This window comes from Ornithorhynchus anatinus, chromosome X5, assembly GCF_004115215.2.
Source record: "Ornithorhynchus anatinus isolate Pmale09 chromosome X5, mOrnAna1.pri.v4, whole genome shotgun sequence".
Lineage (NCBI taxonomy): Eukaryota > Metazoa > Chordata > Mammalia > Monotremata > Ornithorhynchidae > Ornithorhynchus > Ornithorhynchus anatinus.
Window position 1 is genome coordinate 44,864,344 of NC_041753.1, and position 17,430 is coordinate 44,881,773.

Genomic DNA, 17,430 nt, shown 5'->3' on the forward strand with positions numbered 1-17,430 from the left:
TACTCTCTATTGGACTGTCATTTAGGATTGCCTATTTTGATTGGGTATGGGATTAGAAAATGTGCCCCATTATCTTGGATGAGGCTGCTTTTTCACTTAGATTCATATGGGTGAAATCTCACTATTTTCCCTTCAAATACAAAGGTCGATCAAATAATGACAGAACTTTGGAATTATTTTTTTCATGGTATTTAAGCGCTTACTATGTGCCAAGCACTGTTCTAAGCGCTGGGGTAGATACAAGGTTAGGTTGTCCCATGTGGGGCTCACACTTTTAATCCCCATTTTACAGATGAAGTCACTGAAGCACAGAGAAGTTAAGTGATTTGCCCAAGGTCACACAGACAAGTGGTGGAACCGGGATTAGAACCCATGTCCTCTGACTCACAGGCCTGTGCTCCTTCCACTAAGCCATATTTGTTAATCTAACCGGTGGTATATATCTTGAAATATAGGATTCAGTAGTGAAAGGAAAAATGGAGCATTCTGAAGCTCTGATTTTTGGGGAGTGTTTTTCAATCAGCTTTCTCAATTAATCCTACTTTCCACCTAGAAAGTTCATCAGATCAGGTGATGGTGATTCAGTTGCCCAAAATCATTTTGCTGACCGATTCTGAATGGTCTATGCCTACTTGTAAACAGGAAAAAATAAATAGTCCTGAATGCTGCTTTAATGGTTCTATGTACTTGTTGATTCTTATCATGTTACCAGGTTTATATTCCCTCTTATCTGATTTGTATAGAGTGCTCTGTTCCATAGTGAAGTAATAAATATCATTGTGGCATATTCATTTCTCCTGTGAGTTTCAGGTAAAATAAAACCAGGATAATATTTCCTCAATGGAAACTAAAAAAGGTTAAAAAAAAAAAAAAGGCAAAGAGCATAATAATTCTTCAGTGACTATCCTTCCAGAAATTGTGTGAAACTAGTTTGACTGCAGTTCATGTAACTACTTGTTAAAAAATACACACATTTTTAAAAAAGAGCAGTTGGGTTTTGTTCAGATGATCTATCCTCTATTCCTATGGTTTTGAAAGAAACCTGTTCCTGGTATAACTTTATTTTAATTTATGTTGTGTGTAATCAAGCACCTCTTAAATAATTGTGTTACCAAGCAGACCTGAAAGATTAAATCTGCATGCCACAGTCTTCATGATTTTCATAGCTCCCTGGAGTTTACAAGTGTAGGTAGAATTTGAATCACAAAATGGCTTCCGACCAAAATACACCACAGTGTGTTTTGCAGTATGGCAGATAACACCAAGACTTTTTGGACTAGATCTTTCAAAATTATTTGACATCAACAAATCAGCAATCTGGCATAAACTGTACAAACACTGTGGCATTGTAACACTGTTGGATGTTCACAAAATACTTTGGCTTTTTGACGTTATGGCTGAAGGTATCTTGTTGGATCTTTTCCCTGTGAAAATTGGAGTAAAGTAGGGTGGTGTGGGTCGTCTTTTCAGTCTGTGGCATTCTGCTAGGTTTGAGAATGAGGTGATGATGGAGTCTTTAGTCAGGAACAGTGGACTTCAGAACCAAGAATCTGTATGAAGAAATTGATTCTAGTGCTAATGGTTTGCTCAGGATCACTCATACACACTCTTGCCTCCGCTGGTGACTTTGTCACTGGGGCATGAAGTACGGTGGTCAGGGGTGCAGCAGTTTGTGAGCAGCGTGGCTCAGTGGAAAGAGCACGGGCTTTGGAGTCAGAGGTCATGGGTTCGAATCCCAGCTCTGCCACTCGTCAGATGTGTGACTGTGGGCAAGTCACTTCACTTCTCGGTGCCTCAGTTATCTCATCTGTAAAATGGGGATTAAGACTGTGAGCCCCACGTGGGACAACCTGATTCCTGTGTGTCTACCCCAGCGCTTAGAACAGTGCTCGGCACATAGTAAGCGCTTCACAAATACCAACGTTGTTATTACCATCTTTGAAAACGATAGTTCCCATTCATTTTTGTCTCTTTCGTTGTACATAGTCTGAATTAGATCTGGAAGGTGGAATTAATGTCCATTAGAATGAAACATTTCATCATTAGGCAAATATAAGAAGTTACGTGTTTATTCTTAGTTGCTTACAGTCTAGTGGAGAGCTTTACATGAGATAGAGCGAGCTCTGACACTAACCTTTAGAATATTGTCTGTTCATGAATATGTGTGCGGGTGTATGAATACTTCCGGCTTGATATCATTATTGGCCTGAAAACTTAATTATTTGTATTCTTTAGTTTTGGAGAAGAACAAGCTGACTGATTTGGTTCTGACATGGAATCATTTGTTACTGTTTCTTCAACCTGGTCCATTAAAGACCTCAGGGCTGTGGAATGGCAGGTTCTGCTCAAATAGATCAGTTGTCTCCTATCTCCTTTCTTCTTTCTTCTTCTGTTTTCACTTTCCTCTTGGGGCCCTCTGAAGTCGGAGGGGAAAGGGATGAGGTGGATGGAGATTCCAACCAGGATGCAATCGTGGTGGTACTACGCGTGCATGGCGAATCGTGTCTGGAGACCTGTCAGAGTGCGGGATCACAAAACAGAACTTCTCACAGGAACGGTTTTGAGTGGCATTTTATGACAGCAGCATGATGTCGTCCCCTTTTCTCAAAGTGATGTTGCACCCTCATTTTGGGAGATGGACTTGGGCTAGGCCCTGCTAATAATATAATAATAATATCTGTAAAATGCTTACTGTGTGCCTGGCACTGTAGTGAGCCCTGGGGTGGATACAAGCAAATCAGGTTGAACACATTCCCTGTTGCATGTGGGGCTCACAGTCTCAATCCCCATTTTACAGATGAGGTAACTGAGGCACAGAGAAGTGACTTGCCCAAGGTCAGCCAGTAGACAAGTGGAGCTCGGATTAGAACCCATGACCTTCTGACTCCCAGGCCTGTGCTCTATCCACTATGCCATGTTGTTCACCTAATGCTAAGCTTTTACTGTCTCAGAGAACAATATTGAATTTACTTCTCCTGACTTGTTTTTTAACTTGATGAGCTGGACACCTAGTTTTAGTACCATAGTAGCAGGGCCAAAGGAATAGCCTGTAAACACTATTGTGTCATTGATATGTGACTTAGTGATTCCTCACTTGAGCAATATGTTTTTGCTTTAAGCTGGCCAGGAAAATTGGATGCATTTTGCTATCTTGTCACTTTTCTCACTCCCTGCCACACAAAGGTGAGCAAACATGGGAGTTGAGAAAATGGTGTTGCAGGAAATTGCTGCTATTTGAATATGTGAAGCTGACAGATTAAAGGAGACTTGTGAGTGGAACCTGTAATTATCAAAAGTTATGAAGTGAGGGTTGATATAGGTAAAAGCAGCTTGACAAATTAGTGTGAGAAACTGTGTGACCCACTCCATTTTTTTATCTGCTTGTCTCTCTCTCTAGAGGGATTATGCCTGTCACTCTGTGGGCATACACATATAAATTTTTAATGAGGTAAAATCAATGAGATCATTCTTTTCTATTCTTGTCATAGGTCATTTTTCACTTTGATAAGTGGCTCTCTGCAAGGCTGGCCTGCCTGTATCTTCCAATTAATCTTTGTGCAGTCATCTCAAGCTCAAGTAATGAGGGTTTTTATTAATCCTTAGGTTACTGTGAGGAGAGGTTGTGGACTGTCCTCTGGAGGAGATAAGGTGAATCCTTGTCTCTCTTAGGTGTAATTTGTATAAAGAGGGATGGACCACTCTAGGTCTTTTTCAGCACTCAGATTCTACCATCTTGTAAGGGTAAACAGAAAGCTAATTGGATGGAGAGAACTGAATGTTTAATAAATGTCTGTGTGGAGGGATCAGTGGGATTTGGGGGGCATCCTTTAAATAGGGGGAATGGAGAGCCCCAGAAATCTTATGTTTGACCATTATATGGGATCAGCTGGAAAAAAATCATATTGAATTTTAAGAAGTTTTTGTGAAATCAGTCATCATATTAGAGTGGGACTGTATTTTGTATAGTATTCTACATAACATAGGAACAACTGCTACATGCACGCCTGCAGTAAAAATCTGGCTTATAATTCCCAGTTCCATCACTAGCCTGTTGTGTGACCTTGCCTTAAAGCCTATGGTCAGGAGGGGCTGCTTGACGCAGAGGGATGGGAAGCCATTGCACATTTTTTGTTATAGGTGGAGAGATGTGCAGAATAATGTGGAAAAACAAACTGGGCAGCAGAATGAAGTGTGAACTGGAGAGGAGAGCATATCACTTCCTCTCCATTGCAGTTGCTAACATGCTGGTCCAAGCTCTGGTCATACTGTGGCTAGCCTATTACATCAGCCGCCTCCTCACTGGTCTCCCAGCCTTTGCCAGCTCCAATTTATACTACATGCTAGTGCATAGATCAGCTTCCTGAAATGTCACTTGACCCACAGTTCTCCCCTGGTCAAAATCCTCCACTGACTTGTCTTGTCTCTGCAGCAGACTCCTCATAAGAGGCTTCCAGACTCTCCACCAGCTCACCCACCTTACTTATCTGCTCTCTTCACCTCTTGTTGTACTGCATAAAGGTGGTAGTTGAAGCAGTGGGAGTGAGTGAGTGTAAATTGAGAAGATCCAGAATGGAGCCTTGAGGGACACCCACAGTGTCAGGGGGTTGAGACAGAGGGAGAGACATCTAAAGAAACTGAAAAGGATCAGTCACTGAGGGAAGAGAAGATCCAGGAGAGAACTATCAGTGAAACCCAGGTAGTGCTTCCAGGCTAGATTTTAACTCTGAGAGCAGGGACACATGCACATTTCAAAGGCAAAGTGGAAGGAGCTGGGGGGGGGGGGGGGGGGGAGAGAGGGAGAGAGAGGGAGGGAGGGAGGTTGAAAGTTGAAAATGGTGATGAGAGGAAAGAGGTGGGTGCAAACGTTTTTTAGTTGGTGTGAGGGGATAGGGTCAGAATCACAGGTAGAAAGAGTAGATTTCTAAAGGAGGTGGGTGATCTCTTGAGAGATTAGGGGAGATTTGGATGACCTCACCTCATCAATCAATGATATTTATTGAGTTCTTAGTTTGTGCAGAGCACTATACTAAGCCCTTGGGAGAGTACAACAGAGTTCCCTCATTCCCTGCCCACAACAGGCTTTTAGTCTGGAGGCTTCAATTTAAGTAAAAAAAAAAGTAGGCAAGGTTATCAGGAGCAAGAATGGGAAGGTGGGAAAAGTGAGTGCTTCAAGAGTGAGTTAAAGGTCTGGAATAATTGGTGGGGTAATGGACATTCAGTTAGGTTATTGCGTACTGCCCAAGTACCACTGATTGCATAAATTCTTGATCAGTGGTATTCAGTGAGCATTTTCTGTGTGCAAAGCACTGTGGTATGTGTGTAGGTGAGTACAGTACAATAGGGTTGGTAGATACGATCCCTGCCCTCAAGGACTTAACAGTTTAGTGGGGGAGACAGATATTAAAATAAATTCATATAAGGGAAGCAAAAGAGTATAAAGAGGAGAACACTAGTACCTTAGGAATCCCGTAAGGAGTTGCTTACTTGCCTCATTCTCAGCCCTAAGTGAATAGGCGATGTAAAATAGAGGGTGAATAGGGAGAGGACAGGAGGAGATGTTGGAACACACTTTTCCTGCCTTATATTGCTTTTCCAGCCCAGAATTCTTCTGTATTTAAATTCATGTCATGTTTTTAGACTTTTAATATTTCCACCTTTTCAAACTTTTAGACTAGGGTTTACTAATAGTCTTTGGAAAATGGTTATTTAATAAATACATACTAAAATGTCAAACATTCTTATAACTTTTAATTTATCATTAAATGGTGTAGTGGCATGTTATGGATTTTTCTCTCATTCTTTCCTCTTCCAGGTTTGCTATTCACAGGGAATTCATTGTACTTTTTTTTTTTTTTAATTTCAGGAGAGCTTTGAAGATGCCTTTGAAAGCATCCCTGTGTAAGTACATTGTGGCTTTTTTTTAAATAAATAAAAATACACTTTTTGATCTTTAAATAGAAATTGTTACAAGGATATAGCATTCTGTTATAGGCAATATGTTTGGAAGATCGAGGTCGGATCCAAAGTGCGTTACCTCAATGTAGGAAGCTTCAAAAGATAGGATTTACAATAGGGCAGAAGCTATTTTTCACTAAATAGCCTGATCTTCTAGCACAGGAGCACAAGAGGAGAGCAATAATTCTTTCTCAAAGTGACTACCTCTATAGTGCTTAGAAGTATTCCAAAGAATCAGATGATTTTTATGCATTTAGCAAGCATTGTGGACTTAATATATTAATGGAAAAAAGGTACAGGCTTACTATTACTGTCTTAGTGAGCCATGTGTTGGAGACTGAGAGTGTAACCTGATCTCCCATGCTCATTAAGAACTTTAGATTGTCTATTAAAACCGCTTTAGTGGCACCATATGTACTGTTTGCATTGATTGCTGGAAGCCAAAGCAAATAGCCCATTTGTGTACCGTAGCTGCTGCTTTTAAAGGTGAGTTGGAAAGAATGAGTCAACCATGGTATATATTCAGTGCTTACTGTGTGCAGAGCACTGAACTTAATGCTTAGGAGAGTACAAATGTAATGTTCCCCTCAACAGGACGCAACATGACCCAGTGGCAAGAGCACGGGCTTGGGAATTAGAGGACATGGGTTCTAATCTCTGCTCTGCCACTTGTCTGATGTGTGACCTTGGGCAAGTCACTTAACTTCTCTATGCCTGTTACCTCATCTGTAAAATGGGGATTAAGACTGAGCCCCATGTGGGACAACCTGGTTACCTAGTATCTACCCAGTGCTTAGAACAGTGTTTGGCACATAGTAAGTGCTTAAATACCATCATTATGATGAATAAACTAATCTAGATGGCCATTGTCATCTCTGCAATAAGCAAAAGTATTTGGCTTTTGCAGCCCCCCCCCCCTTTTTTTTCTTTGAAGAACAAAAGCAACATTGTAAAACTGAGTATCATTGATCCTGAATAACTTCCTCCTTGAAGCTTTGTTTCCCTGTCAATATTTTTTTTTTTTAAATTTTGGGTTCCCCTGCCTAAATAGGGCCGGTGTCTAATTTTGTTGCCTTGATCAGTGCTCAGTGATGCATTATTGGTACATGATTTGCTGGATTATTCACTATATTGTGGATCAAGATTTTTGCCAGGTAACAATCAAATAGAATCAAATATTTAGTTTGGCTGATGTCTTCATTAACTTCTACCTTTTTAACCTGTAAATTTGTGACAGCTAATACTATGCAAATTCATATTCCCATGTCTGTAAAGGAAAATCAATCTCATAAAATTGACAAGCCACTAGATGGCAGCCTCTCAGCAACTGAAAATTAATTCCTTTTTATGACATATTTGGAAAAAAAATCCTAAAATATATTTTCTGTAAATAAGTTCAGAAGCTATTATCATAAAATACTGAACCTCATATGCATGTGGCTCAACTTGCAATGTTGAAATTTGAGCATATTTAGATAGTGCATCATAAGTATGTGCATCTATGTAGTGATATTCTAGTGCATCAATGTAAAGCTCTTTAAAGAGGTGTGAACAGACAAATCCTATTTTGTGAGTTATTGAAAGTTGTCAGGCCAGAAGCACAGTTGCAGGGAAACTAACCACATAGTATTTAATGTAAGAAAAGTATCTAAATAAATTTTGACTTAATATTCCAGTAGTGAAAGGATTAGTGCTATTAGTTTTGATCAAAACTTGAACTTGTAGTTCTAATAATTGTTGACAAGTTTCATAGACATTACTGGGTAAATATCCTTAACTGGAGACTGAGAGAAGGAAGATGAAGATTGAGAACTTCCAACAAACTTTAGTCTAAATTGAGGATATAAAACTATCAATGGTGTAGTTAAAGTTTTTTATAAGGCTCCCAAATGTTGCTAAGTGTTTCATTTCCTGTGAATGAAATGCTAACTAGTGCTTTCTGTTTTTGAAATTATTTTATGGAATTGTTAGTGAGTGTAGTTAACTGCTGAGGACCCTAGAAAAGGCTTTTATATAGGAATTACAGAATATGTCTCTCCATTAATGGGGTAGTGAAAAACACAGCCTATTTAAAAGTCAAAAGTCAAAGGAGAGCATACACCTTTAGGCTATGAAAAAATGAATGGAACAGAAAGGGTTTTATAATTTAAAGAGCAATCTTGTTTTGCCTACAGCTATTAAGATCCCTACAGCTGTGTTCTCTCTGGAACCTTCTTCCCTGTACCCCGTCCTCAGGCTCAACCTCAGAGGTTGACAGCTCTGAGTCCTGGCTTCTTGGGGAAAAATGCACTGTTTTTAATTAGAGTATAAAGATCAAGATTTTGCCTTTTGCTTATTGTAGTTCAGAACATTTCAGATGACTCAATTCTTCTCTTAAAGATTTTGTAATAAAGATTCTGGGTTAGAATTTGAAAAGAATTCCATATTTACTCTGTTTCCAGCCAAGAGTCTTTGCTCCATAAGTCATGTGGTAAGTGACTGTATGATTTGAATCAGCCTGAAAGAACTGTGTCCTACCACTCTCATTTCAAGGGGTCAAACAACCCAAGGTCAATTCCAGGTACAAAGGGAAGGTGCTATGCTTGTTTCCTATGTTTATGGGGGTGAATTTAGGACCTTAGGAAGGTCCTTTCTTAGCTTCAGTATGAGATTTCTGAGGATTTGTCAAGACTTGAATATGACTGTACTACTGCCTTGAAGCAGTATGATGCTTTGTTAAAAAAAAAAAAAAAAAAAACAAAACAAAAAAACAAAAAAAACACAAAAAAACCCAAAATGCACAAGAAAAATTTTTTACTGGCAAATGCTGAAGAGATCCTTGGCCTTTCTATTTTGGTTGTGTATTGGTTTGTGAAGACATGAATTTCTCAAATTCTCAAAGATTTTTCAGCAGTACAAGGTGTGATGAGCTCTATTAGGTGTATTAAGCAAAATACTTTGGCACTGGAGAAGCCCAGTAAAAACACCATGTTTTATGCTCATAATGGAAGTTGGAAATTTTGTAACTTGTGCATGTTTCCTGAACAGTGGATATCATGGCTGGCTAGAACAGGAAAAACTCACCAAATCCAGCTGCAAGAGTCATGACTTTGACATCACAAGTCATGTCCAGTGCCCTGACTTTTGCCAGGAAAACTGGAAACCTTTGTCTGCATTGTAGTGTTGTGCCTGTTTGTTGTTGTTGTTTGGTTTTTTTTTTTTTTTTTTGGTATTAGTTAAACAGTATGTGCCAGGCACTGTACTAAGCTTGGGGTAGATAAGATGATTGGTTGAACACAATCAATGTCCAGAATGGGGTTTACAGCTTTAATCCCCATTTTTCAGATGAGTTAACTGAGGCAAAGAGAAGTTAGGTCACTTGCCCAAGGCCACACAGCAGACAAGTTGGGAGAGCTGGCATTAGAACCCAGGTCCTCTGACTCCAGCCCATGTTCTTTCCTATAGGCCATGCTGTTTCTCGCTCTGCCCCTTGTTAAATTTGCAAGAAAAATTGACTAGTGATTTCCCGGGACTCTCTGAAATGAGAGAGAGGACCCAGGAGTATTCTGGTAAAATGTTGTGTTAGGTTAAAATGCAAAACTAGCATGCAAATGATTGTATTGCTTCACCATTGAGTTTTTTTCCTTTTTTTTAAAAAAAACCACAAAAATAACGAAACTATACCCTTGAAATTTGAAGAACTGTGCTGGTGGTAACAAGCATATGGGCAAAGCTCTTTGTCTGGAGTTCCTGATTCTGACCCTTGATAGCAATACTACCAGTTCTCTTGTAATACTTCACTCAAGGAAAACCCACACTGCAGTTGTGTTGTGGGAAGAATGTTCCCTAATTTCCTAACAGTGTTCCATCCAAAACACATCAAGAAGCCACTTGGAATGGCAGAACTGAATGTGCTGTTAATATGGCTAAATTCCTTTTTGGTGCTTCTGACACTCTCTACTTGTTTTACAAGATAGTAAACATTGGGCATTTAAGTTCCACAAGAAGCTGTGCTGGCTGAAAATATTGGCTGGTTTAAGAGTGGTTTGGGTAAATTCCCTGGACAAGTAATGGGTAACTGGAGGGAAAATTAGGAATGTCAAGGGAAAAGTTAGGCATGTTATATGATAAATCCTTAAACATTAAGGAGGTCATCCATCACAAAGTCCCTCCAAGCAGAGATGCTAATTTTTCATTTTGAGGGAGGGGGCAAAAAGGAATGAGACTGAGTGGAGTTGGTGGGATGGATCTCAGGAGTAGCAGGCTTCAAAGAACTAACCAGTCAGAAAGATGTGACTTGGGCATAATAATCATGTGTGGTATTTAAGTGTTTATCATTTATCTACTCCAGCACTTAGTCCCATGTGGGACAGTAACTGTATCTGACCTGATTATTATGTGCCAAGCACTGTGCTAACAGTCCAAGGGAGATGGATCTTTTTCAGCCTTGCTTGGAAACTCTTAGGCTTTGGAGGTCCCCTTAAATGAGTCTGGTTAGGACTCCTTACCTCATGAAGCTGGCACTTATGCTATCAAACATTCTGTTTCCTCTTTAGGAAGCATGATATTGGCCTGGCTGGATCATTGCACTAACAAAGTAATGACTTTTTTTAGATTTCAAATGGTAACAAAGGACCAAGTAAATATCTATGTGAATTAGGACTACAGTGCTTTCAAACTTACTGTGGTAGAACTGGTGAAACAAGTTTCGGATCTGAAAAATCTTTTTTTGTGTTTTTTATGGTATTTAAGTGCTTACTCTTTGCCAGGCACTGTACTAAGCACTGGGGTAGATATATGCTAATCAGGTTGGACAGGTCCATGTCCTGCACTGGTCTCTCAGTCTTAATCCCCAATTAACTTCTGTTTTTAACCACTCAGTCTCCAATGGCTCCTTCCCCTCTGCCTTCAAACATGCCCACGTCTCCCCCATCCTAAAAAAACACGCTCTTGACCCCACTTCCCCCTCCAGTTATTGCCCTATCTCCCTACTACCCTTCCTTTCCAAAATCCTAGAACGAGTCGTCTATAATCGCTGCTTAGAATTCCTTAACTCCCATTCTCTCCTAGACCCCCTCTAATCTGGCTTCCGTCCCCTCCACTCTACCGAGACTGCTCTCTCTAAGGTCACCCATGACCTCCTTCTTGCCAAATCCAATGGCTCCTACTCCATTCTGATCCTCCTTGACCTCTCTGCTGCCTTTGACACTGTCGACCATCCCCTCCTCCTCCATACCTTATCTCACCTTGGCTTCACGGACTCCGTCCTCTCCTGGTTCTCCTCTTACCTCTCTGGCCAGTCATTCTCAGTCTCCTTCGCTGGCGCCTCCTCCCCCTCCCATCCTTTAACTGTTGGAGTTCCTCAAGGGTCAGTTCTTGGCCCTCTTCTGTTTTCCATTTACACTCACTCCCTCGGTGAACTCATTCGCTCTCACGGCTTTGACTACCATCTCTACGCAGATGACATGCAGATCTACATCTCCGCCCCTGTCCTCTCCCCCTCCCTTCAGGCTCGCTTCTCCTCCTGCCTCCAGGACGTCTCCACCTGGATGTCGGCCCGCCACCTAAAACTCAACATGAGCAAGACTGAGCTCCTCATCTTCCCTCCCAAACCCGGTCCTCTATCACCGTGGATGGCACAACCATCCTTCCTGTCTCTCAGGCCCGCAATCTCGGTGTCATCCTTGACTCGTCTCTCTCGTTCACCCCACACATCCTATCCATTATCAAGACCTGCCGGTGTCACCTTTACAATATCGCCAAGATCCGCCCTTTCCTCTCCACCCAAACGGCTACCTTACTGCTACGGGCTCTCGTTATATCCCGGCTAGACTACTGTGTCGGCCTTCTCTCTGACCTCCCTTCCTCCTCTCTCGCCCCGCTCCAGTCTATTTTTCACTCCGCTGCCCGGCTCATCTTCCGGCAGAAACGATCTGGGCATGTCACTCCCCTTCTTAAACAACTCCAGTGGTTGTCTATCGACCTCCGCTCCAAACAAAAACTCCTCACTCTAGGCTTCAAGGCTCTCCATCACCTTGCCCCTTCCTACCTCTCCTCCCTTCTCTCTTTCTACCACCCACCCCGCACGCTCCGCTCCTCTGCCGCCCACCTCCTCGCCGTCCCTCGGTCTCGCCTATCCCTCCGTCGACCCCCGGGCCACGTCCTCCGCGGTCCTGGAACGCCCTCCCTCCTCACCTCCGCCAAACTGATTCTCTTCCCCTCTTCAAAACCCTACTTAAAACTCACCTTCTCCAAGAGGCCTTCCCAGACTGAGCTCCTCTTCTCCCTCTACTCCCTCTACCACCCCCCCTTCACCTCTCCGCAGCTTAACCCTCTTTTCCCCCCATTTCCCTCTGCTCCTCCCCCTCTCCCTTCCCATCCCCTCAGCACTGTACTCATCCGCTCAACTGTATATATTACCCTATTTATTTTGTTAATGAAATGTACATCACCTTGATTCTCTTTAGTTGCCATTGTTTTTACGAGATGTTCTTCCCCTTGACTCTATTTATTGCCATTGTTCTTGTCTGTCCGTCTCCCCCGATTAGACTGTAAGCCCGTCAAAGGGCAGGGACTGTCTCTATCTGTTGCCGACTTGTTCATTCCAAGCGCTTAGTATAGTGCTCTGCAGATAGTAAACGCTCAATAAATACTATTGAATGAATTTACAGCTGAGATAACTGAGGCCCATAGAAGGTAAGTGACTTGCCTGAAGGTCACACAACAGACAAGTGGCAGAGCTGGGATTAGATTCCAGGTCTTTCTGGAAACAAGTTAGTTTCTTGTGTCATGCATTACTGGTATAAATTTCAGAGCATAGCAGGGTTCACCTAATAAAGTGAAAAATTGTATTGAAACTACTGATATTTACCACCTCCTTCTAGGCCTTGGTTAATGAACAAGGCTTAATCATGCAGGTTCACTATGTAAGAAATTAAAAAGAATTAATTCCATGCAGAAAATCCAGGGTACTCTGGCAGAGTCTTCACCAGTTTGTCATCTTTGTATTAAAATAATGAAGTTTGAATTCATTTGAGTCTATTAAATAGCTTATTCATTGGTATAATCAGGCATATTTAGTGAGCACTTACTGTGTACAGAGCACTTTACTAAATGCTTGGGGGAAACACAAGACAACAGAGTTAGTAGGCATGTTGCCTGCCCACAAGCTTGTGGCCCTTCTTCCTCATGCTACTGAAGTACCTGGTTTCCAGTGGGACTTAAGTTGGATAGAATATTGAGAAAATCTGATGGAAATAAGTGATTTACCTTTTCTAGCTGGACAACAAACAAATCTGAGGTGATTACGTATTTTGTCCCATCTTTTTCCCTTCATGAAAAGTCCATCTAGAGCATGAGTAGCAGGATGTAAAATAGGAATTGTATTCAAGAATAGGCCAAAGAAAGCCCAAATGACACTTCTGAGGAATAAGGTGAACTGTAGTTTGCTCTTAGGCCTCTGAAGGAAGGCACTGAGCACAAATGAAAGGCAGAGGGCCTGATGGGGAAGTGTTACAATTTTAAAATGAGTGCTTGATTGACTCTTAGACAGTGGCAGAACCAGTCTGTGGAAGACCTGGGCAGAGATCTGGGTTAACCATTGCCATGTTATGTGATTAAGCACTGGGGGATATAGAGGAAATGTTAGGGCTTGAAGCCCAAAGAGTTATATGATAATAGTAATGGCATTTAATGATTCCCTATTAATAATTGCAGTATTTGTTGTTTACTTATGTGCCAAGCACTCTACAAAGTGCCAGAGTAGATACAAGATAATCAGGTCAGACGTGGTCTTTGTCTGGGGTGGGGTAGTTGCGGGGGTAGGGAGAAACAGGTATTTAATCCTGTTTTTATGTATGAGGAAACTGAGGCTGAGAAGTTGTGACTTTGCTTAAGGTCTCATGACAGATAAGGGACAGAACCTGGGTTAGAGTCCCTACTGAGTGCAACACACTGCACTAGGTGCTGAGGGGTGATTAGTGGAAGCAGAACATATAAAATAATGATGATATTTAAGTACTTACTGTGTGCCAGGTACTGTACATAAGTACTGGAGTCGTTACAAGCAAATCGGGTTGGACACAGTCCCTGTCCCACATGGGACTTCCAGTCTCAAGCCCCATTTTACAGATGAGGTAACTGATGTCTGGAGAACTGAAGTGACTTGCCCAAAGCCACACAGCAGGTAAGTGTCAGAGCTGGGATTAAAACCCATGACCTTCTGACTCTCAGGCCCGTGCTCTGTCCACTGTGCCATGCTGCTTCTCTACCCTATTTATAAAGAATGTACAATTTAATGGGGCAGAAAAACTTGAGAATTTACAAATAGTGGGAGCAGTAACAAAGAGCAAATAGGAAAGAATGAAGTATCAGAATCAAATGTACAATTGAATATACAAAGTGCTGAGAAGTGTGGCTATTAAGTTGATTTGACTGAGAGTGTTGGAAGTTAATTGGGGAAGACTCCCTGGAGAAGATGGGCTTTGAAGAAGGAGAGGCTTTTGGTCTGACATATATAGGAGGTTGATTTCCAGTCAGAGGAGAGCAGTGTGAGCAAGGGGTCAAAGGCAGGAACTTCAAAAGCAGGCTCCAGTTAAAACATGGGCTTGGAGGAGTAAAGTGTGAGCTGGGGAGTAGCAGGTGAAGAGAGCCATATCGATCAATCATGTGTATTTACTCAATGCTTACTGTGTGCAGAGTAGTGTACTAAGAGCTTGGAAGAGTACGATATAGCAAAGATGGTAGACACATGCTGTGCCCACAACAAGCTAACAATTTAGAGAGGGAGACAAACATATAAATAAGTTATGGATATGTACCCAAGTGCTGTGGGGCTGAGGGAGGGGAGAGGGATGAAATCAAGGCAGTGGGAAAAGAGGAAATGAGGGCTTAGTCAGGGAAGGCCTCTTGGAGGAGATGTGCCTTCAATAAGACTTTGAAGGCAGGGAAAGTAATTGTCTGTTGGATATGAAAAGGGAAGGCATTCCAGGGAGAGAGGACGGTGACAAGACTGAGGTACAGTGAGTAGGTTAGCATTTGAGGAGTGAAGTGTGCAGGCTGGGTGTATATTGGTGTCTGTCTCCCCATGTAGACTGTGAGCTTGTTGGGGCAGAAAATGTCTGTTGTTATAGTGTACTCTCCCAAACACTTAATAGAGTGCTCTGCACACAGTAAGCACTCAATAAAAACAACTGAATGAATGAAAAAAGAGCAATGAGGTAGGAGGGGGTAAGGTGAATGAATGTTTTAAAGTTGACTGGTAAGAAGTTCTGGTTTGATGTGCACATGGATGGGCAACCACTGGAGGCTCTTGAGGAGTAGGGAAACATGAACTGAACACTTTTGTAGAAAAATGATCTGCTTAGCAGAGTGAAATATGGATTGGAGTGGGGAGAGACAGGAGGCAGGGAGGTCAGCAAGAGGCAGTAATCAAGGCGGGATAGGATAAATGCTTGGATTAATGTGGTAGCAGTTTTCATGGAGGGGAAAGGGTAGATTTTAGCCATGTTGTGAGGTTGAACCGACAGGATTTAGTGATAAATATATGGGTTGAATGAGAGAGATGAGTCAAGGATAATGCCAAGGTTACGGGCTTGTGAGACAGGAAAGATGGTAGTGCTCTCTACAGTGATGGGAAAATCAGGGGGAGTACAGGGTTTGGGTGGGAAGTTTGGGAGTTCTGTTTTGGACATGTTAAATTTAGGTGTTGATGGGACATCCAAGTAGAGCGCTCTTGAAGGCAGGAAGAAATGTGAAACTGCAGAGAGGGAGAGAGAACAGGGCTGGAGATGTAGATTTGGGAATCATCCACATAGAGGTGGCAGTTGAAGTCATGGGAGTGAATGAGTTGTGCAAGGGAGTGGGTGTAGATGGAGTACAGAAGGGGACCCAGACCTGAGCTGTGAGGATTGCCACAGTTAGAGGGTGGAAGGCAGGCAGAGGAGGAGTACGCCAAAGACATGGAAAGTGAGTGGCCAGAGAGATAGGAGAAGACAGTGTCAGTGAAGCCGATGTTGGGGAGAAGAGGTAGTTGATGGTTTGAAGGCAGCTGAAAGGTTGAGGAGGATTAGGATGGAGTAGAGGCCATTGGATTTGGCAAGAAATAGATCATTTGTTTCCTTGGAGAGGGTGATTTCTATAGAGTTATAATAATAGTATTTAAGCGCTTACCATGTGATGGGGACAGAAGCCAGATTGGAGGGGATTGAGGAGAGAATTGGAGGAGAGGAACTTGAGAGAGCTGGTGTAGAGGACTCACTCAAGGAGTTCGGAGAGGAATGGTCAGAAGGAGATGGGCTGATAACTAGAAGGCCCCATGGAGTCAAGGGAGGGTTTTATAGGATAAGGGAGACATGGACATGTTTGAAAGCAGTGGGGAAGAAATCATTAGCGAATGAACAATTGAGGGTGGCTGTCGGGGAGGGAAGAAGAGAGGGAGCAAGTGCTTTGAGGTGTGAAGGGATGGGGTCAAATGCACAGGTGGTGGGGGTGGATTTTGAGAGAAGGCAGGTCATCTCCTCTTGAGATACTGCTGGGAAAGGTGGGAGAGTTGAAGGGAGAGGCAGGAAAAGGGAAGGACCTGAGAGGGGTGGGGGAAATTTTAGGGAGATCACACCATAATATAAGATGGAGAAAGTTGATGGGGACCCTTAAAGCCAATGGTAAGGCATTTTTACTTGAGAGTGGAGAGACACGATTCATTCATTCAGTGGTATTTATTAGGCACCTAGTGTGTTCAGAGCACTGAACTAGATACTTGGGAGAATACATTAAGGCCCAATCCCTGTCATAAAGGAGTTTATCAGTGAACGGGGTAAACAGGCAGACATAAACAGTATGCATACAATGGGAGCAGGAATTGGTTCTTGAAAACTGCCCCTCAAGGCAAAATGTTGCAAAATGGAACAGAGTTTCTCTTAGGCATAATGTTATAAGATGGGGGCTTGGTTCCTGAACCAAGGGCAAATAACATATTTACCACAGTTACTCAGAATGAAGACTGTTATACTATTGGAAGTGGTAATTACAGTGGCTCAAACACATGGAAAGTTTGAAAAAGGGAAAAAGTATAGAAAGTCTAGTTCTGTACAATGTCCATTACTATTGTACTCTCCCAAGGGCTTAGTTTCATGCCCTCCACAGAGTGAGCATTTATTAAATACTTTAAATGATTTAGAATGTGTTCAATTTCCGTTGTACTTTCCTAGGTGCTTAGTGCAATATTTTGAATTCAATAGGGGCTCAAATACCAACAATTGATTTATAGAATTTAGTGACTGAATGCAGTGAGAAAGACAGATGGAGCAGTGCGGACTAGTGGATAAAACACAGGACTGAGAGTCCGGAAACTTGGGCTCTAATCCAGCTCTGCCACTTGTCTGCTGTATCCTTGTACAAATCATTTATTTTCTCTGTGCAACAATTTCCTCATGTTTAAAATCAGTGGTATTTTTATTGTATGCTTATTCTGGGCCGAAGCATTGTACTAAGTGCTTG

At 42.1% G+C, this 17,430-nt stretch overlaps 1 protein-coding gene across 2 annotated transcripts in view; it reads left to right on the plus strand.

The window, feature by feature from the left end:
- The window catches only part of TTC39B (tetratricopeptide repeat domain 39B), a 125,806-nt gene that overhangs the window by 29,336 nt on the left and 79,040 nt on the right, over nt 1-17,430 (plus strand). For both annotated transcript variants that reach the window (XM_029054996.2, XM_029054995.2), the window contains exon 2: nt 5,864-5,898. In XM_029054996.2, the coding sequence (XP_028910829.1) occupies nt 5,864-5,898 (35 nt within the window). The remainder of the gene's footprint in view (nt 1-5,863; nt 5,899-17,430) is intronic.